Genomic DNA, 22402 nt, shown 5'->3' with positions numbered 1-22402 from the left:
CTTGACTGGGTAGTACAGGAGGTTTGTGAAGGGATATGGATCTATAGTGACACCCCTCACAGAACTTATCTCCAAGAAAATGCCCAAGAAGGTAAACTGGACTGTAGAATGCCAACAGGCCTTTGACACCCTAAAACAAGCAATGTGCACAGCACCAGTTCTCAAAGCTCCAGATTACTCCAAGCAGTTCATTGTGCAGACTGATGCCTGATTTGTGCCAAACAAATGATGATGGCCTTGACCAGCCTGTTGCTTTCTTTAGCAGGAGGTTATTACCCAGGGAGCAGCGTTGGAGTGCCATTGAGAGGGAGGCCTTTGCTGTGGTTTGGTACCTGAAGAAGCTGAGACCATACCTCTTTGGTACTCACTTTGTAGTTCATACTGACCACAGACCTCTCAGATGGCTAATGCAAATGAAAGGTGAAAATCCAAAACTGTTGAGGTGGTCCATCTCCCTACAGGGAATGGACTTTATATTGGAACACAGACCTGGGACTGCCCATGCCAATGCAGATGGCCTTTCCAGGTTCTTCCACTTAGAAAATGAAGAATTTCTTAGGAAAGGTTAGTCATCCTCTTTCGTTTTTTTTTTGGGGGGGGGGGGGGGGTTGTGTAAGGAAATGCCTCGTTGGCATGGTTACCCCCTGACTTTTTGCCTTTGCTGATGCCAAGTTATGATTTGAAAGTGTGCTGAGGCCTGCTAACCAGGCCCCAGCACCAGTGTTCTTTCCCTAACCTGTACTTTTGTTTCCACAATTGGCACACCCTGGCATCCAGGTAAGTCCCTTGTAACTGGTACCCCTGATGCCAGGAAAGGTCTGTAAGGGCTGCAGCATGTCTTATGCCACCCTGGGGACCCCTCACTCAGCACAGACACACTGCTTGCCAGCTTGTGTCTGCTAGTGGGGATAAAATGACTAAGTCGACATGACACTCCCCTCAGGGTGCCATGCCAACCTCATCACTGCCTATAGGTATAGATAAGTCACCCCTCTAGCAGGCCTTACAGCCCTAAGGCAGGGTGCACTATACCATAGGTGAGGGCATAAGTGCATGAGCACTATGCCCCTACAGTGTCTAAGCAAAATCTTAGACATTGTAAGTGCAGGGTAGCCATAAGGGTATATGGTCTGGGAGTCTGTCATGCACGAACTCCATAGCACCATAATGGCTACACTGAAAATTGTGAAGTTTGGTATCAAACTTCTCAGCACAATAAATGCACACTGATGCCAGTGTACATTTTATTGTAACATACACCCCAGAGGGCATCTTAGAGATGCCCCCTGAAACCTTAACCGACTACCAGTGTGGGCTGACTAGTTTTAGCAGCCTGCCACACACCAGACATGTTGCTGGCCACATGGGGAGAGTGCCTTTGTCACTCTGTGGCTAGTAACAAAGCCTGTACTGGGTGGAGGTGCTTCTCACCTCCCCCTGCAAGAACTGTAACACCTGGCGGTGAGCCTCAAAGGCTCATCCCCTTTGTTACAGCGCCCCAGGGCACTCCAGCTAGTGGAGTTGCCCGCCCCCTCCGGCCACGGCCCCACTTTTGGCGGCAAGACCGGAGGAGATAATGAGAAAAACAAGGAGTCGTCACTGGCCAGTCAGGACAGCCCCTAAGGTGTCCTGAGCTGAGGTGACTCTGACTTTTAGAAATCCTCCATCTTGCAGATGGAGGATTCCCCCAATTGGGATAGGAATGTGCCCTCCTCCCCTCAGGGAGGAGGCACAAAGAGGGTGTAGCCACCCTCAGGGCTAGTAGCCATTGGCTACTAACCCCCCAGACCTAAACACACCCCTAAATCGAGTATTTAGGGGCTCCCAGAACACAGCAAGATAGATTCCTGCAACCTAAGACGAAGAAGGACTGCCGAGCTGAAAAGCCTGCAGAGAAGACTGAGACAACAACTGCTTTGGCCCCAGCTCTACCGGCCTGTCTCCCCACTTCCAAAGAACTGCTCCAGCGACGCGTACCACAGGGTCCAGCGACATCTGAAGCCTCAGAGGACTACCCTGCATCTAAAAGGACCAAGAACTCCTGAGGACAGCGGCTCTGCTCCAAGAAAGAAGCATCTTTGCAACAAAGAAGCAACTTTGAAACAATACACGTTTCCCGCCGGAAGCGTGAGACTTTGCACTCTGCACCCGACGCCCCCGGCTCGACTTGTGGAGAACAAACACTACAGGGAGGACCCCCCGGCGACTGTGAGCCTGTGAGTAGCCAGAGTTGACCCCCCCCTGAGCCCCTACAGCGACGCCTGCAGAGGGAATCCCGAGGCTCCCCCTGACCGCGACTGCCTGCTTCAAAGACCTGACGCCTGGTAAGGACACTGCACCCGCAGCCCCCAGGACCTGAAGGATCCGACCTCCAGTGCAGGAGCGACCCCCAGGTGGCCCTCTCCCTTGCCCAGGTGGTGGCTACCCCGAGGTGCCCCCCCCTTGCCTGCCTGCATCGCTGAAGAGACCCCTTGGTCTCCCATTGAACTCAATTGCAAACCCGACACCTGTTTGCACACTGCACCTGGCCGCTCCGTGCCGCTGAGGGTGTACTTTTTGTGTTGACTTGTGTCCCCCCGGTGCCCTACAAAACCCCCCTGGTCTGCCCTCCGAATACGCGGGTACTTACCTGCTGGCAGACTGGAACCGGGGCACTCCCTTCTCCATTGAAGCCTATGTGTTTTGGGCACCACTTTGACCTCTGCACCTGACCGGCCCTGAGCTGCTGGTGTGGTAACTTTGGGGTTGCTCTGAACCCCTAACGGTGGGCTACCTTGGACCCAACTTTGAACCCTGTAGTTGGTTTACTTACCTGCAAAACTTTCAAACACTTACCTCCCCCAGGAACTGTTGAAAATTGCAGTGTCTAGTTTTAAAATAGCTTATTGCCATTTGTGTGAAAACTGTATATGCTATTTTGCTAATTCAAAGTTCCTAAGGTTCCCAAGTGAAATACCTTTCATGTAAAGTATTACTTGTAAATCTTGAACCTGTGGTTCTTAAAATAAACTAAGAAAAGATATTTTTCTATATAAAAACCTATTGGCCTGGAATTGTCTTTGAGTGTGTGTTCCTCATTTATTGCCTGTGTGTACAACAAATGCTTAACACTACCCTCTGATAAGCCTACTGCTTGGCCACACTACCACAAATTAGAGCATTAGAATTATCTCTTTTTGCCACTATCTTACCTCTAAGGGGAACCCTTGGACTCTGTGCATGCTATTTCTTACTTTGAAATAGTTCTTGTAGGAAGTTGGCTCTGTATGTACTATCAAACATCCATACGGTTTTATCTCTGGATACTCTTACTTCTTCTACTCATAGTTTTGAGGAACTCCTAGGACACCTTGACATCCAGCCTAAGGTAGAACTTAACAGTGGACTTAGACCCAAATCCACTTTCATGTCTACCTTACCATTAGACAACCATATTGATATCTTTTACAAAGCTGTAAGTGCTGATCTATTCTATCTGGAAGACAAACATAGAATAAGTGGTTTTGGTTACAACAGCAACCTGACACAAGCTGAGTTCAAAGCACTCAATAGACTAGCCACCAATATAGAGATTATAATAAGGGAGGCAGACAAGGGTGGTAGGTAACGTGGTAGTGATGGATAGGAGTGATTATATGCTGGAAATTGACAGACAACTAGGGGATACACATGCATACACACGTCTTCCTGACAATCCCCTAACTAAGATTACAAGCCAGATTGAAACTAGACTTTCATACTGGAAAAATTTGAGTCTGATCTCGAACTATGAATACAAATATATACATATTGCCACACCGTGTGCACCATGTATTTACATACTACCGAAAGTCAACAAACCGGCAGCTTTCCCTCCAGGTAGACCCATCATATCAGGTATTGGGTCACCCACACATCACATTTCAGAATACATTGACTCCTTTCTCCAAACTTTGGGACGCAACTTACTGTCATTTATCCAGGACACAAGGGACTTACTATGCAACTAGAGGGCATTGATTGGACTGCTGACTGTTGCTTTGTGACCCTTGATGTAAACTCACTTTACACGTCGATCCCCCTTGAACAGGGCTTAGAGACACTAACAATTGCACTCTCCCATAGAGATGCCACACTTTATGAACACACTAACATGTTAATAGATCTTACACGTCTAGTTCTGGAAAACAGTGTTTTTTTACATGATGGTATCTGGTATAAACAAGCCCAGGGAGTGGCAGTGGGAGTGTAGGAAGTTGGCTCTGTACGTACTATTGCAAAGTAAGAAATAGCATGCACAGAGTCCAAGGGTTCCCCTTAGAGGTAAGATAGTGGCAAAAAGAGGTAATTCTAATGCTCTATTTTGTGGTAGTGTGGTCGAGCAGTAGGCTTACCAGAGAGTAGTGTTAAGCATTTGTTGTACACCCACAGGCAATACATGAGGAAAACACACTCAAAGACAATTCCAAGCCAATAGGTTTTTATATAGAAAAATATATTTTCTTAGTTTATTTTAAGAACCACAGGTTCAACATTCACAAACAATACTTTAAATGAAAGGTATTTCACTCAGGTATTCTAGGAACTTTGAATAATCACAATAGCATGTACAGTTTTGACAAAAATGGCAAAAAGCTATTTTAAAAGTGGACACAGTGCAAAAATCAACAGTTCCTGGGGGAGGTAAGTAAGTGTTAAGTTCACAGGTAAGTAAAACACTTACAGGGTTCAAAGTTGGGTCCAAGGTAGCCCACCGTTGGGGGGTCAAGGCAACCCCTAAGTTAACACACCAGCAGATCAGGGCCGGTCAGGTGCAGAGGTCAAAGTGGTGCCCAAAACACATAGGCTTCAATGGAGATAGGGATGCCCCGGTTCCAGTCTGCCAGCAGGTAAGTACCCGCGACTTCGGAGGGCAGACCAGGGAGGTTTTGTAGGGCACTGGGGGGGGGGGACACAAGCAAGCACAGACACCCTCCGCGGCATAGGGGCAGTCGGGTGCAGAGTATAAACAGGCGTCTGGTTTTCAATAGGGTGACCCGGGGGTCTCTTCAACGATGCAGGCAGGCACGGGGGCTCCTCTGGGTAGCCACCACCTGGGCTAGGCAGAGGGTCGCCTGGGGGTCGCTCCTGCACTGGAGTTCGGTTCCTTCAGGTCCTGGGGGCTGCGGGTGCAGTGTGGTTTCCAGGCATCTGGTTCCTTGAAGCAGGTAGTTGCGGTCAGGGGGAGCCTCTGGATTCCCTCTGCAGGTGTCGCTGTGGGGGATTAGGAGGATCAACTCTGGCTACTCACGGGCTCATAGTCGCCGGGGAGTCCTCCCTGTAGTGTTAGTTTTCCGCAGGTCGAGCCGGGGGCGTCGGGTGCAGAGTGGAAAGTCTCACGCTTCCGGCGGGAAACGTGTGGTCTTTAAAAGTTGCTTCTTTTTTGCAAAGAGTTGCAGCTTCTTGAACAGGGCTGCTGTTCTCAGGAGCTTCTTGGTCTTTTAGATGCAGGGTAGTCCTCTGAGGCTTCACTGGCATCAGTGTGCATTTATTGTGCTGAGAAGTTCGATACCAAACTTCCCAGTTTTCAGTGTAGCCATTATGGTGCTGTGGAGTTTGTGTATGACAGACTCCCAGACCATATACTCTTATGGCTACCCTGCACTTACAATGTCTAAGTTTTTGCTTAGACACTGTAGGGGCATAGTGCTCATGCACCTATGCCTTCACCTGTGGTATAGTACACCCTGCCTTAGGGCTGTAAGGCCAGCTAGAGGGATGACCTATCTATGCCATAGGCAGTGTGAGGTTGGCATGGCACTCTGAGGGGAGTGCCATGCCGACTTAGTCTATTTCTCCCCACCAGCACACACAAGCTGGCAAGCAGTGTGCATGTGCTGAGTGAGGGGTCCCCAGGGTGGCATAAGACATGCTGCAGCCCTTAGAGACCTTCCCTGGCATCGGAGCCCTTGGTACCAGGGGTTCCAGTTACAAGGGACTTACCTGGGTGCCAGGGTTGTGTCAATTGTGGAGACAAAGGTACAGTTTAGGGAAAGAACACTGGTGCTGGGGCCTGGTTAGCAGGTCCCAGCACACTTTAAAATCATAACTTGGCATCAGCAAAGGCAAAAAGTCAGGGGGTAACCGTGCCAAGGAGGCATTTCCTTACAGGGAGCAACATTCTCACCTTCTTATGCTAATTTTTACATGGGCCAATTTGAGAAACATCATCATTGGGCAGACTCTCCCGCTACCATCACACAACATATCCAATATACATTGTTATCTGGACTGGCAGCAGATCTGACTTAGATACCCTCATTAATCACCTCAATACTAATAACTACAACCTGATTTTTACACATAAGGCTGCCTCTGACCAAAAAGAGTTTCTAGATGTTCTCCAATATACAACTAACAATAAGATCTCTTCAAAACTATACAGAAAACCCACGGCATGTAATTCTATTTTACATGCGGAAAGTGCCCATCCAAGTGCTCAGATCAAGGCCATCCCATATGGCGAAATAAGAACTAGACGCAACTGCAGTGACAATGAGATCTTTTCCGAAGAAATGAAACTACTGCTACAACGTTTACGGAACAGAGGATACTCTAAGAAAACAGTTTCCAAGGCCAGTAAATGTATAACATCCAAACAACGTAGTACCCTGCTCATTAGGGGACAGAATAAAAAATCTCAAAGTAACATGAGAAAGGACATTTCCTTCATTACTCATTTTAGTCCTCCTAGCAAACTAATTTTTCACATACTCAAAAAACACTGGCATTTTCTGCTTCTGGACTCTAGGTCTTGGTACTATTATAGGTGAAACACCATGTATTACCCACAGCAGAGGACAGACTTTGAGGAACATTCTATGTCCTAGTTACATTGCGCCTCTTACACAAACCACTCCCCAAATGTGACTAGCCAATAAATCTGCAGGTTTTTTAAAATGTGGTTGCTGCATCACTTGTCAATTCGCACTCAATAGAACTCAGACCTTCACACACAACACATGCGTAACCTATCACATCAAACAATTCATTAACTGCAATACTAAATATGCAGTTTATTGTATAATATGTGTATGTGGATTGATATATGTGGGGAGTACCATGTGCCCACTAAAGGAACGCATACAAGAACACATCAGAACCATCAGGAACTCCAACTCCGGTTATCCTCTTGCAGTACACTTTAATTCACAACATGATGAATCAGATATTTTAAACATTAGATTTTATGGCTTCTGCCATGTAACTAGTTCTCCTAGACTGGGCGACAGGACCAAAGAATTGCAGAAGTGTGAAGCAAAATGGATACTGAAACTACAGGCAGTAGAACAAGGCTTAAATGTTGATTTAGAATTACATGTTTTCTTAAAATATAAATATTCCCAGTTATTATCTTTGTATACTCATGTATCTTAACTATTGTGGATCTTAATTTATTGACTTTTCTGATGGATTACCTACCCAGATGAAATTGCAAGTACAACTTTTAGTTACTTTGCTGTAAATTACATTGTAGATGTTGTACTGTTTGGCAACTGCATCTTTCATGATCACTACTGATAATACAACGTAAATCAGGAATCGTAGTTATGCTCAATACAAATTTTACGTTTAAACTGCATGTCATTCTTAATTGTTGCATTTATGACATACAACTTTCACTATTGTTGAATATCTACTTACTTGGTCTGCATGGTCTTTATCCACATTTGCTGGACATCATCCTTTAATTAGCTGTTAGCCACTTCCACCATCTCTTGCACTGTTTAATTACTATTTCTTAAATTATTCTGAAGAGTCTTTTACTCAGAACAACTAATTTGCTTGATTCGCTCCAGTTACTACTGATCGCCACTCTTTGGCGACTTATCACATCCATCCTTATCATTATCAGGACATGCTCCGTCTACTCTTTACCTTCTATTTGCTATATATCTTATTCTCATTTATTCTTTTCTTATGGAGTTTTCAACAAGTGACTAATAAGAGTGTTATTTTCTGTATGTTGTCACCTTTTACATTTATTTGACCTTATACTTGAGTTTTCAGACTAAGCTCTAAAAATGCGTCATATGACTTAGCCGTCCCCCTTATACATGACCGCCGGACCGGCCCATACTTTTCAAATGCGCTTTTGTTTCAGTTTCATAGACTCGTCCAACTTTATTACGGGGGTAGTCCTTCTTTTATTTTTAGGCTCTGGTTACTATTTAAATAACAGGAAGTCTGATTGTTACCAGAACTGCCTCGAACTTCTCGCACTCTGAACAGGTGCGCCAGGCACAGTTCCTACAGGTAAGATACTGCTCGCCTTCACTACGGTCTAACTGCTATGTTGTATTTGATTACGTTTGCATTAACTATTACGTTACGGAGTGAATCCTTCTTTCACTCTGTGGCCCCTTAAACCATTGAATATCACAAAGTCCATATGGTACCGTTAGCACCTTGGACTTCAGCACGGTTTCACTAGATGAGAAACTGTTCGCCTGTATTGCGGTCACACTGTTCTATTGCTCCTGGGCACCATTCTTTTAAATATTTACCAACTATCGATGCACACGTTCAGCTTCTCTATTATTTTGATTTTGAACGCCCACTTCCTACGGCGTACTAGGGTATTTTCAACATGCTTTACAGTTCTTCCTCGACTATTTGGCACACTACGACTTTGTCACTTTACTGTTCCCTTTCAGAGTACGTCCTATCAAATTTCAACACCCTAGTTACTGCCCACCTTTTACTGGTTCTCAGACCGGATTGAATTTACTGTGTATTTCTTTATCTCCTCCCATAACAGTCCTGTTTAATTACTAGATACCCTTATTGCCTATCCGACCGGATGTATACTCACTTCTTACGCATGCATGCTCGTCAATGACCAAACTAAATTTATAATAGCTCACCTTTGGTTTCCTCTTAAGCAATTTGAACTACCTGATTTAGGAATGACTTTGGGCTATACTTGGTTCATGTGTCATGACTTAACTGCTGTATGCTCACATTTTTCCTTCTATATACAGTTCTTTAGTTACTGAATTTTCCCAAACCCCCTCTCTTATAGGACTTACCATGGTCCCCTGTTTCCTCAATCTTTGAGAAACTCTCTTCTTCCAATTGGTCTATTCACAGACCCACAGTTACTTTCGCTCTGTGCTACCTGACTGACATACTTCTTCGCTGGCTCAACTTTGATACAGGTATTTTTCCTAGTACCTTTTTACCTTTCTGTACCTCATCGCAGGTGTGATCCATCAATACTCTTTTCGTCTTACTTTGTCTTTCTCCTTATCTTTGATACAGCTCTTTCAGACGTTATTTTTCTTCATTGGCCATTTTTCCTATTTCGTCTCTGGTACGTTACTTATACTGGATGGCTCTCACTTTTTCACGTGTGATATTTTTCACATATTTGTGTTTCTCCGTCATTCCATTTACAACGTACACCTTCTCGGGTTTGACAATTTTGGGTGTCTCTAAACTATATAACACTGACATTTGTGAAAATTGGCACACAGTTACTGTCTTAAATGCACTACAGTTCACTTTCAGTCACCTCTGTTATGTCTGGGATATCTTATTTCCATTAAGAATCCTATGTATTGTTGTTCAGATTCTTGACATCTTTACTCTGTGCACTGACATTAAAGCATAAACGTATGTATACTATGTTTTTTACAGCCTTGAAAAAGTCACTGTGTGACGAAACACGTGTTGGCTGTGCTTGAAACATGTACAAATACTAAAGGCTATCACTGTACTTAGCCTAATTTTTCAACTATTAAAAATCTTTCTGGAACACCAAGAAGAGTACTGTACTATTCAACAATGGACCTCTCACATCGGACTTTGCAAGTGTATCTCTAACTATATATCTTGGGAGCGCTGTGGTCTTACCTGTGTTTTCTACGCCTCTGGGCATGGCTGGAACGTCCGGGCATTACCCTGGTGGTTCAACATCTGGTGGGTTCTCTAAACACCAGAGCGGACAAACTCAGCTGTCAATGCACTGCGGATCATGAATGGCATCTCCATCCGGCGCAAGGTCTCTTCAGTAGTGGGGAGAGCCTTGGTTAGATCTGTTCGCCCGCAGAGAACGCACAATGTCAGCTGTTTTGCGCAGTTTCCAAGGCAGCACTCACTTAGAGACGCTTTTCGTCTCAAGTGGAACTCCGGCCTCCTTTCCGCCTATATCACTTCTGCCCAGAGTTCTCAAGAAGATCAGGAACGACTGGGCCCAAGTCATCTTGGTGGCTCCGGACTGGGCACCGAGAGTCTGGTATCCAGAGCTATTGAGCATGTCAATCCTCCACTCAGTCTACCTCTTCGGTCGGATCTTCCGTTGCAGCAATAGGAGACAGGTCTTCACCCAAACCTGTCCAACCGCCGCCTTCATGCCTGGAGTTTGAGCGGCGACAGTTGACGACATTTGATCTTCCACCCGAAGTCTGCGATGTTATCTTGGCAGCCAGGCGTCCCTCCACCAAAACTGTATACGCCTGTCGTTGGAATAAATTTGTGGCATGGTGCACCAAAAAATCTGTTGATCCTCTCTCTGCCCCTCTAGCTGAGGTTCTTCTGTTCATTCTTTCTTTGGCCCAGCAGGGCTCTGCTTTGGGCATGCTGAAAGAGTATTTATCTGCCATTTTGGCATTCCTTAGATTACCTGATCAGCCCTCACTTTTTAAATCTCCTATTTATTTAATGTATATTACTCCCTTTAATCCGATGCACAATTGTCCCTTGCGGCTCCTCACCTCCAAAACTGTCTTTCTTGTTGCCATCACCTCTGTTCGCAGAGTGAGTGAGCTTCAAGCCCTTTCGTCTAAACCTTCATACTTGTCTATGATCCCTGACAAAGTGGTCTTGGGCACTAAGGCTTCCTTCCTTCCAAAGGTGGTTACGCCTTTTCATGTAGGTCAGTCCATCACCCTGCCTACTTTCCACACACCCCCACATCCTTCTCATGAGGAGGAGAAACTCTACCATCTGGACCCAAAAAGAGCGTTGGCGTTCTATCTTAATCGTACTAAAGATTTCCGGGTGGACAGTCAACTCTTTGTCTGGTATGTGGGCGCGAACAAATGGAAGGCAGTGCAAAAGCGTACCATCCCTCGATGGGTGCTTCTTTGCATCAAAATGTGCTACGCTTTGGCCAAGAAGCAACCCCCTGAGGGCTTGCATGCTCATTCCACCAGAGCAACTGCTGCTTCTACTGCGTTAGCACGCGGAGTTCCTGTCCTGGATATCTGCCAGGCAGCTACGTGGGCGTACCTGCACACATTTGCTAAACACTACTACCTGGACAGGACCTGCAGGAGTTCCTAGTATGATCTTGGTTCGCAGCCCACCTCCTAGGATGGCATTTCTTGGGTATCTATTCTAAGGTAAGGAATCTGCAACTAGAAGTCTCTATAAGATGTACAAGTTACTTACCTTCGGTAACAAAATATCTGGTAGAGACATATTCTAGTTGCAGATTCCGTACCGCCCACCCATCCTCCACATTCGTGAACTGATTTCTAGGGACAGGGATTCCCCTTTCAGGTCCTTAGCTCTAGCGCACCAATCTCAGTGTTCTTAGCGGCTCTGCGCTTTGGCGTGGAAAGCCGTTAAAAGAAACGGACGTCACTGTGCGAAGGCAGTGTCTATATACTACTCCCGACGTCATCACGGCGACAACGCCCGCGGAGTCGACCGACGCCACCTACTGACGCGCAAGGGTATTGCTCGAAGAAAAATCTCCGGATCCAGTCCGACGCCTGGGGGAAATTCTAAGGTAAGGAATCTGTAACTAGAATATGTTTCTAACGGATATCTTGTTACCAAAGTTAAGTAACTTGTACTTTAAGTGATTGTGCTTACGCTGTGAGCTCTGGTTTTCCTGGGAGCAACAGGCCTTAAGATAGAACTCTGAACTTCTAGCGAACACTCATCCAGATGGGTGGCTTTTAAGGTATCCAACAATACCTGGTGCCATTAGCCTCTTAGCACACACATAATTGCTGGGAAGAAGAAATATTTAGTCTGTTTCAGCCTTGCAGTCTCACACACGAAATACTCAAAACTTGTTAAAACTGACATACTCAACCTACTAAATGCACACCTCCATAAAACTGAATCAGTCTCTGCTCTGCAATAGAAATGAGTTGGAAAGTCATCCTTCTTACTAACAAACAAAATTGTGATGCCATACTAACATGTGCTACACAAGTAACATTATCAGTAACTGTATCAGTAACATCTATGCCCATGTTGATGTCTATAGTCTTGTTAGGCATGTTCTGCAGGTACATTTAGTGAGTGTTTTTTTCTGATTAGTCCAGTACATTTTACTTTACAGGTTCCACTATTTTCAGCAAGTCCTGTTCAATGGCATTTGCCAGTGACGTTAACCAGAAAAAAGTGGACGTTATTGACTTGACAATAGAAAGTTCTGAGGAAGAAGAGGAACCTCCTTTAAAAAAGAAGAGCGTATTCCCCGTGGAAACAAAGGAGATACAAGCTAAAGGGTAAATTTTATGTTCATGCTATTTAGATTATTCTAAATGTTTATGAAGATGTGTATGGTTGAGTCACGATTGTTTTATTTTTGCTAAAATGACTGAATTGTTTGCTTTTGCATAAAAGTGGATATTTTAATATTAATTTCAAAAGTAACCGAATATACTCTCAGCAGAGGAATACACATATGGTAGTTCCTTCTTAAACACACATCCAGACATTTATAGAGTAATTACTGAATTAATTTAGCCTTTTTCTTATCAATCCCTATATAATTTGGCCAGGAATAAAAAGTGCCGTGAAGTACAGAAATTGGCATTGAAACCCAGGTCTCCTAGATCGAACGTCAACTGCTTAGTGAATAGAGCACATGCCCTCAGAACTATCATTTGAATGTCCCTTCGGCCTTTCGCAACCCTTTCAAATAAGTCAGTAAAATCTTGGACATCATTCAGAGAGTTTGGTCCAAAATACTTCTCCGACCACAAGTGTTTCTAATGCTTGACTGTTAGGCAATATTGTATTTCTTTCTTAGAAGGGTTGCGTTAACGTGATCGCTGCAGGGATCTGCAGTGTTCAACATAGGGACCAACAAGAAATGATATTCTGTTTTGTTAAACAATAGGTTTTTGTTTTTCGGAGAAGATGGTGTGAAGGGTGATGAGTTATGATTGGGTGTAAGTTACATTAGGTAGAGTATACTTTATAACAGTTGTCCAGTTTTAGTTTAAAATGATGGATCTTGAGTTTTGTGGAATGGTGCCATTTTTGCACAATACCGAGGTAGGTAGGAAGTGTAACATTTGAGGTACTAGTTGGAAAAGTATTCTTACAGAGTTTTGCTTTTGTGATATGTGAATCTTTTTATGATAAAAGGACTGGTTCTTCTGAGAAAAATGTGTTTCTGATATGCTATTGAAAAAATTGTTGTTTGAAAAAGGCATATGATTCTGAAGGGAAGCTAAGGTTTAACATAGACAGTGTAGTGAGAGCATGATAGGGCTGATGTGGCAGGTGTTAATCCGTCCCAAAAGTGACGGTAAAGTGACGGATATACCACCAGCCGTATTACGAGTCCATTATATCCTATGGAACTCGTAATACGGCTGGTGGTATATCCGTCACATTTGGGACGGATTAACACCTCCCCCAAAGTTGTAATAACCCCCTTAGTGTTTCAATACAATAATTGTGAATGTATGTGTTCCTGTATTTATTTAGGGTGTGCTGTGAAAAACTACATACCAGCTGAGCAGAGGTGGCATACATGCCCTTACAACAGCACCCTATGATGTTTCTGGAATTGAAAACATGTCGCCTTTGCCATGATAATGTTAAATATCGATACTGAGAACATGTACTGACACCTGACTACTTAAATTATTAAAAGCTTAAAGCAGTCTTAGAAGTATATGATTGGTATGCTTATTGTTTAGAGATTGTGAGGATGTGAAAAGTGGTTGGAAGGGTTCGCCTAATTACCCCTTGGAAGACTTCTCTGAGGAGAACCTTGTTCGGTTTCCCTAAGCTCATCATTCTCATTTTTGGAGGTAACACAGCCATTTGGCCAAGGGTGGCTTTATACCCTGAAAATATTTTGAAGCCGATTCTGTGCTACATGTGACCATGATTTACTTAACGTGTTTTATTTAAGCCTACAGTGACTGAATGCTCAATTTTTTGTACCAGCTAGTGGGACCTTGTCTGTTTTTCTGTAGATTTTAAAACAGAGCATTGTTTGTATTACATTCAGTAGATAATTCAAGCAAGAACACTGATAGTTGTGGAACAAGCTTGTTCGTTTGATCCCACTTGTTGCATTCTTTATATGATTTCTATTTTAGTGCTGACACCCCCACCCCTTTGCAGAATACAATATGAATTCCTCTTCACAGTTTTACCACTGGATTGCTATAACCTGCTTTATTGATCCTCAGTGAGCCACCCAAATAATTCTTCTGGGATCTAGTGTGTCTTTCAAATGTTATTTGCATTTTTCCTTTAAATTGAGCACCTAATCACTGCACTCTTCTTCACGAGACAGCAGGTTTTGATTTAATTCTACTTAATGCAGCAACTTATTTATGTGCTCCTTCACTTGATTATTATGTGCATTTGAGTGGCAGTTCAAATAATATTTGTTACTTGTTACAAAATTTGAATTATTTTGTGAGGGGAAAACCATATCACTGAGCTACTAGACACAGAGCCGCCTAGTGTGGCTGAATGGCATGCATATCCAGTTTGTGTTGAGGGAGAGGGTACATAAACTGCCAATTAGGCTCTGGAGGCATGAAGAATCAGTGCAGGATGTGGCTGTGCCCAAATGCTCAGGTGTACATCTAAATGACCCAGCCAGTCTGCACTGAGTAGAGGGGTACTGCAAGTCATAACAAAAGGACACACCCTTCTCTCAGAGCCTGCAAGTCAAAGCAATGGATTGCATCTAGGAGGTTCTCAAGGCAAGCAAACTGACTTAAGGGTATGCTAACTCCTGGAGCCATTGCCTCAGGCTTTTGTTTTTAGGCCATGGCCCTTTTAGTCTATTTCATTATTTCCTATGAATCCGTTTCATTGCTATTTGTTGTATCTGTGGGAACATGGCACAAGTCTGAAAATGTAGTTGCCTATTTTGATTCAGTGTTATTGAGCTTTCCCACAAATTGCTTGGTTAGCAGTTCAGTACTCATCTGAGCAACCCTTTTCGGACTCAACATGCCCAGGTTGTTCTCTGTCACAGCCATTAAAGCAGTTCCCCTACGGAAAATTTAGGGCCTAATTTAGAGTTTGGCGAAGGGGAATACTCCATCACAAACGTGACTGATATCATGTCCGCTGTATTCTGATCTCAAGATAGCCTATGGAGATCGCAATACAGTGGCTGAGATATCCTTCACGTCTGTAACTGAGTAACCCATCCGCCAAACTTTAAACCAGGCCTATAGTGTCTCCTCCTATTTTCCAAGTGCTATCTAGACGATTGTTGTCTTGCCGTTCGCCACTTTGAGCAATTCCCATTTCTGCATGTAGAATTTTCACCTTTGAATAGCCTAGGTGTGAGTCTGGATCTCTAACAGCTCTCCCTACGCGAGTAGGGGGGCACTGACTATATGTTGACTCTGTAAGTGACATCCCTAATATATCACCAGAGCCATAGAGCATTCTTCTCTGCACCCTGCTGTAGGTTCTATTTTTTCTGCTCCTTACTACGCAGGTCCGGAGCTTTTTCACCTAAATTTTGACGTGAAAGACATGTTTTTACTCTGTAAATTATTTTTGGTGTAGTCCTAGCGATTCGTCCCCACCACTTAAGTCAGGGTTTAAGATTTGCTGCAAGTGTAATGGGCAAATGTCCATCACAGACTAGCACAATGCCTGTGGCTTGAAATATGGCAGCATTACTGGTCCTCAATCTACTGGAACACCTCAGGAGCATTTTGCAAAAGTAGTCTGAGATAGAGGAGGCTCCCACCATAAAATACGGGGAAGAATCAAGCATGTGAATCTATGAAGGATATCAATTCTGGAGAACCGCGCTGTAAAGGTAACTTGTTTTTCTCTACCTTTCCAGCAACAAACTTCCAGCATTCCACTCCAACATTTCTTTATTTCTTATGATCATCAGTGCATTATGCTGGAGGAAGTGGCAGCCCTGCTGTAGAAGGGAGCAGTGGAATTGGTGTTTGAAAAGGAAGTTGGGATAAGGTGCTACTCTCGGTACTTTTGTGATTCCAGGAAATATGGCGTCTTCATCCAATCTTGGGCCTCCTTGAGGCTCATGAACTGGCAGTGGCCCAAGGATACGTTCAGTAGGCTTTCCCTTTTCTAAGGTTTTGCTAATGGTGGATAGAGAAAACTGGATGGTGTCTTGCAACCTGCAGGATGTGTACTTTTATTATACCGATCATGTGGTCACACAGGAAACATCTGCGTTTTGTGGCAGTTTTAACTCACTATCAGTACATGCTTCTTCCATTTGGATTAATTTTAGCACCTCATGTCTTCACCAAGGTAATGGTGGTGGTCATGGCCCATGTTGGGCGGTTGGGGGGGAACTGTGTTCCCATACTTGGACGACTGGCTGCTCGAAGCTTGAGGTGCAGATGGTGGCGCACCACCTAGAGATCATAACTTCACTGCTGTTCTAATTGGGGTTTTCAATTAATGCACCAAAGTCTCACCTGGGGCCCTCACTGCTCCTATTCATAGAGAGTGCTGGGTAAAACCTTCCTCATGACTTTCCCTACTGCACTGGGGATACAGGAAATTCAGGATATGATGCCGATGTTCAGACCAGGAACTTAGATTCCTGCTGTAAAATTCTTGCGCCTGCTTGGTCTGTTGGCTTCTTGCGTCCTCCTGCATATGAGGACTCTCCAGTGGTGTTTCTGCAGTTAGTGGGTCCAGCATCAGGAAGGTCTGGTAAGTCTCCATTGTGATCTGTAGGGATGCTGGAACTAATTTAAAGTGGTAGGGAACAGAGGAGTACTTTTCTTGAAGGAGGTCCTTCTGTCCTCCACCAGCAGTGACCACAGTAGTGACAGACTTATCCACTTTTGGGTGGGTCATGCATCTAGGGGAACTGATGATCGGAGGCCTCTGCTCATAAGAAGATGGCTATTGCACAGCAGTCTGCTTGAACTCAGGGCTGTTTGGCTAGTGTTCAAGGCCTTCCTCCTGTCCCATCCTAGTCTGTTTGTCCAGATCTTAACAGACAACATGACCAGGTTAACAAACAGTGAGGAGTTGGTTCTCACCTCTGTCAGGGAGCATTTACTTGGGCAAATGAACAAGGGCTGTGGCTAGTAGCCAAACATCAGGCAGGTTCATTCAACGTCAGAGCTGACAGCCTTAATGAGGCATCTTCATCCGATGGTGGTTCAGGACATCTTTGCCTGTTGGGAGACTTCAGGTGAATAATTTTGCCAGTTCAGCAATGCCCATTCCTCGACATTCTGTGCCCTCCAACTTGAAGTGGAACTATCTGCTTCTCTATGTGTTTCCTACTTTAACTGTCTTCTGAGGGATCTTCAAGTCATAAGCACTGAATAGTCCCACCCATGTGTGGGGACCCTGGAGCACTTCTTAAAATATCATGTATGTGTATATATATATATATATATATATATATATATATATATATATATATATGTTCGATGGCATGTGTAGCTGCAGATACACATGCTGTGCACAGTCCGCCGTCTGGTGTTGGGCTCGGAGTGTTACAAGTTGTTTTTCTTCGAAGTCTTTTCGAGTTACGAGACCGAGGGACTCCTCCCACTTCGATTCCATTGCGCATGGGCGTCGACTCCATCTTAGATTGTTTTTTTTCCGCCATCGGGTTCGGACGTGTTCCTTTTCGCTCCGTGTTTCGGGTCGGAAAGTTAGTTAGAATCTCGGGAAAAAACGTCGGTATTGTTTGCGTTCGGTATCGGGTTAGTTAGAACAAATCGACACCGAATTTTGAAGAGCTCCGGTGGCCCTTCGGGGTTTTTTCGATCCCCCGTCGGGGCCTGGTCGGCCCGGCCACGTGCGACTTCAAGGCTCATGGAGCGGACCCCATTCTGTTTCTGCCCAAAATGCCATCACAAGTATCCGTATACGGATCACCATCTGGTCTGTAACTTGTGCTTGTCCCCCGAGCACAAGGAGGATACTTGTGAAGCCTGTCGAGCGTTTCGGTCGAGGAAGACGCTGAGAGACCGAAGAGCCAGGAGACTACAAATGGCGTCCACGCCGACAGGTCAAGATCGTTTCGAGGAGGAAGAAGAAGCTTTCTCCGTCCGCAAGTCGGATTCGGAAGAACTCTACGCCGAAGAAACATCCAAAACCGTGAGTAAGACGTCGAAAATCAAGACTCACGAGAAGTCTACAAAAGCCCAGGGGACGCCACCGCCAACAGGCCATGGCTTAACCCGAAAAATAGGTGACCCATCCAAGGCACCGAAAAAGGGCATGCTGGTGTCGAAGTCATCCGACTCCGGTCGAGATACCGCCACACAGCAACCTCGGAGCCGAGACAGCGGCTCCGAGAAACTTCGGCACAGAGACAGCGGCACCGAAGAATTTCGGCACCGAGAGACCACGCCGAAAACAAAGAAGGTTTCTTCGGAGCCTAAAAAGACTTCCGAAAAGGTTTCGGTTCCGAAACAGCCAGCCTCTGAGCCGAAAAGTAGTTCCTATACAGAGGAACAAGGATTAACCTCCCAATTACATAGATTTGGAGAGGAGCTTCAAGCTGTAGAGCCTGACTACACACAAAGAAGGCTTCATATTCATGAGGACACAGGGAAGATAACCACTCTTCCCCCAATCAAAATAAAAAGGAAACTTGCCTTTCAACAAAAGGACAAGCAACCACAGGCAAAGGTGGCAAGGAAAACAACCCCACCACCGTCTCCACCACCATCAATACATGCATCACCAGCAACAACTCCACCACTGATGCATTCACCAGCTCATACCACAATGAGTCAGGATGATCCCGATGCATGGGACCTCTACGATGCTCCAGTGTCTGACAATAGCCCAGACTCTTATCCTACAAAACCGTCACCACCTGAGGACAGTACATCCTATACACAGGTGGTCGCAAGGGCAGCCGAGTTTCACAATGTCTCCTTACATTCGGAACCAATTGAGGATGACTTTCTCTTTAACACCCTATCCTCCACCCATAGCCAGTATCAATGCCTTCCCATGCTCCCAGGAATGCTAAGACATTCAAAACACATTTTTCAGGAACCAGTTAAAGGCAGAGCCATAACTCCGAGGGTGGAGAAAAAATATAAGCCACCGCCCACAGATCCAATATATATTACAACACAACTAACACCAGACTCAGTAGTTGTGGGGGCAGCTCGTAAGAGAGCCAACTCTCATACCTCAGGCGACGCACCACCTCCAGACAAGGAGAGCCGCAAATTTGATGCTGCGGGAAAAAGGGTTGCAGCACAAGCAGCAAATCATTGGCGTATTGCCAATTCACAAGCACTTTTGGCAAGATACGACAGGGCTCATTGGGATGAAATGCAACATTTCATCGAACACTTACCCAAGGAGTTCCAAAAAAGAGCGCAACAGGTGGTGGAAGAGGGACAAAGTATCTCAAATAATCAGATCCGGTCTTCCATGGATGCAGCAGATACAGCTGCAAGGACAATAAACACTGCAGTCACAATACGAAGGCACGCATGGCTGCGCACTTCTAGGTTCAAACCGGAAATCCAGCAGGCTGTGCTCAATATGCCGTTTAATGAACAGCAATTGTTTGGGCCGGAGGTAGACACTGCCATCGAAAACCTCAAAAAGGACACCGATACAGCCAAAGCCATGGGCGCACTCTACTCCCCGCAGAGCAGAGGCACATTTCGGAAAACACCTTTTAGGGGAGGGTTTCGAGGTCAACCCACAGAAACCACAACCTCACAAACAAGGCCTACCTACCAGGGTCAATATCAGAGGGGAGGTTTTAGGGGGCAATTTAGAGGGGGCCAATTCCCAAAAAATAGAGGAAAATTCCAAGGCCCCAAAACCCCTCAAAATAAGCAGTGACTCACAAGTCACACAACCCCATCACATAACACCTGTGGGGGGAAGACTAAGCCAATTTTACAAACTTTGGGAGGAAATAACAGACACTTGGGTCTTAGCAATTATCTAGCATGGTTATTGCATAGAATTTCGCCAATTCCCTCCAAACGTCCCACCGAAAACACACAATATGTCAAAACAACATATAGATCTTCTAGGACTAGAAGTTCAAGCATTGCTACAAAAGGACGCAATAGAATTAGTACCAATTCAACAAAAAAACACAGGAGTTTACTCACTGTACTTTCTAATACCCAAAAAGGACAAAACTCTGAGACCAATACTAGATCTCAGAACACTAAATACCTACATAAAATCAGACCACTTTCACATGGTCACATTACAAGACGTAATCCCACTGCTCAAACAGCAAGACTACATGACAACATTAGATCTAAAAGATGCGTATTTCCATATACCAATACATCCTTCACACAGGAAATACCTAAGGTTCGTATTCCAAGGAATACATTACCAATTCAAAGTGTTGCCATTCGGAATAACAACTGCGCCAAGAGTTTTTACAAAATGCCTGGCAGTAGTAGCTGCACATATCAGAATATCAGAAGGCAGCAAATACATGTGTTCCCGTACTTAGACGACTGGTTAATCAAAACCAACACGCTAAAACAGTGTTCACAGCACACAAAATATGTCATACAAACCCTTCACAGGCTAGGTTTCTCCATCAACTACGCGAAGTCACACCCTTTGCCGTGTCAAACGCAGCAATACTTAGGAGCGACAATCAACACAACAAAAGGGATTGCCACTCCAAGTCCACAACGGGTTCAAACATTTCACAAAGTAATACAGGCCATGTATCCAACACAAAAGATACAAGTCAGAATTGTAATGAAACTACTAGGCATGATGTCTTCATGCATAGCCATTGTCCCAAACGCAAGATTGCACATGCGACCCTTACAACAGTGCCTAGCATCACAATGGTCACAAGCACAGGGTCAACTTCTAGATCTGGTGTTGATAGACCGCCAAACATACATCTCGCTTCTATGGTGGAACAGTACAAATTTAAACCGAGGGCGGCCTTTCCAAGACCCAGTGCCACAATACGTCATAACAACAGATGCTTCCATGACAGGGTGGGGAGCACACCTCAATCAACACAGCATTAAAGGACAATGGGACATACATCAGAGACAGTTTCACATAAATCACTTGGAAATGTTAGCAGTATTTCTAGCGCTGAAAGCATTTCAACCCATAATAACACAAAAATACATTCTTGTCAAAACAGACAACATGACAACATGACAACAATGTATTATCTAAACAAACAAGGAGGGACACACTCAACACAGCTGTGCCTCCTAACACAGAAAATATGGCATTGGGCGATTCACAACCACATTCGCCTAATAGCACAATTTATTCCAGGGATTCAGAACCAGTTGGCAGACAATCTCTCTCGAGATCACCAACAAACCCACGAATGGGAAATTCACCCCCAAATACTAAACAATTACTTTCAAATTTGGGGAACGCCTCAAATAGATCTATTTGCAACAAAGGAAAACTCAAAATGCCAAAACTTCGCATCCAAGTACCCACAAGATCAATCCCAAGGCAATGCTCTATGGATGAACTGGTCAGGGATCTTTGCATACGCTTTTCCCCCTCTCCCTCTCATTCCATATGTAGTAAACAGGTTGAGTCAAAACAAACTCAAACTCATACTAATAGCACCAACATGGGCGAGGCAACCTTGGTACACGACACTACTAGACCTGTCAGTAGTACCTCATGTCAAACTACCCAACAAACCAGATCTTTTAACACAACACAAACAACAGATCAGACATCCAAATCCAGCGTCTTTGAATCTAGCAATTTGGCTCCTGAAATCCTAGAATTCGGACACTTGCACCTCACACAAGAATGTATGGAGGTCATAAAACAAGCTAGGAAACCTACCACTAGACACTGCTACGCAAACAAGTGGAAAAGATTCGTGTATTACTGCCACAATAATCAAATTCAGCCATTACACGTATCTCCAAAGGATATAGTAGGATATTTACTACATTTGCAAAAATCAAATCTAGCTTTCTCTTCCATAAAAATACATCTCACCGCAATATCAGCTTACCTACAAATTACTCATTCAACTTCACTATTTAGAATACCAGTCATTAAAGCGTTTATGGAAGGCTTAAAGAGAATCATACCACCAAGAACACCACCTGTTCCTTCATGGAACCTCAACATTGTCTTAACAAGACTCATGGGTCCACCCTTCGAGCCCATGCATTCTTGTGAAATGCAATACTTAAAGTGGAAAGTTGCATTTTTGATTGCCATC

At 44.5% G+C, this 22402-nt stretch overlaps 1 protein-coding gene across 2 annotated transcripts in view; it reads left to right on the top strand.

The window, feature by feature from the left end:
* PIAS2 (protein inhibitor of activated STAT 2) overlaps window positions 1-22402 on the top strand; it is a 325889-nt gene that overhangs the window by 240554 nt on the left and 62933 nt on the right. For both annotated transcript variants that reach the window (XM_069218886.1, XM_069218889.1), the window contains exon 11: window positions 12323-12491. In XM_069218886.1, coding sequence (XP_069074987.1) covers window positions 12323-12491 — 169 coding nt within the window. The remainder of the gene's footprint in view (window positions 1-12322; window positions 12492-22402) is intronic.

The sequence above is a fragment of the Pleurodeles waltl genome, chromosome 1_1, assembly GCF_031143425.1.
Source record: "Pleurodeles waltl isolate 20211129_DDA chromosome 1_1, aPleWal1.hap1.20221129, whole genome shotgun sequence".
Taxonomy (NCBI): domain Eukaryota; kingdom Metazoa; phylum Chordata; class Amphibia; order Caudata; family Salamandridae; genus Pleurodeles; species Pleurodeles waltl.
Note: the sequence above shows the minus strand (reverse complement) of the source record. Positions and strands in the feature narration are given on the sequence as shown.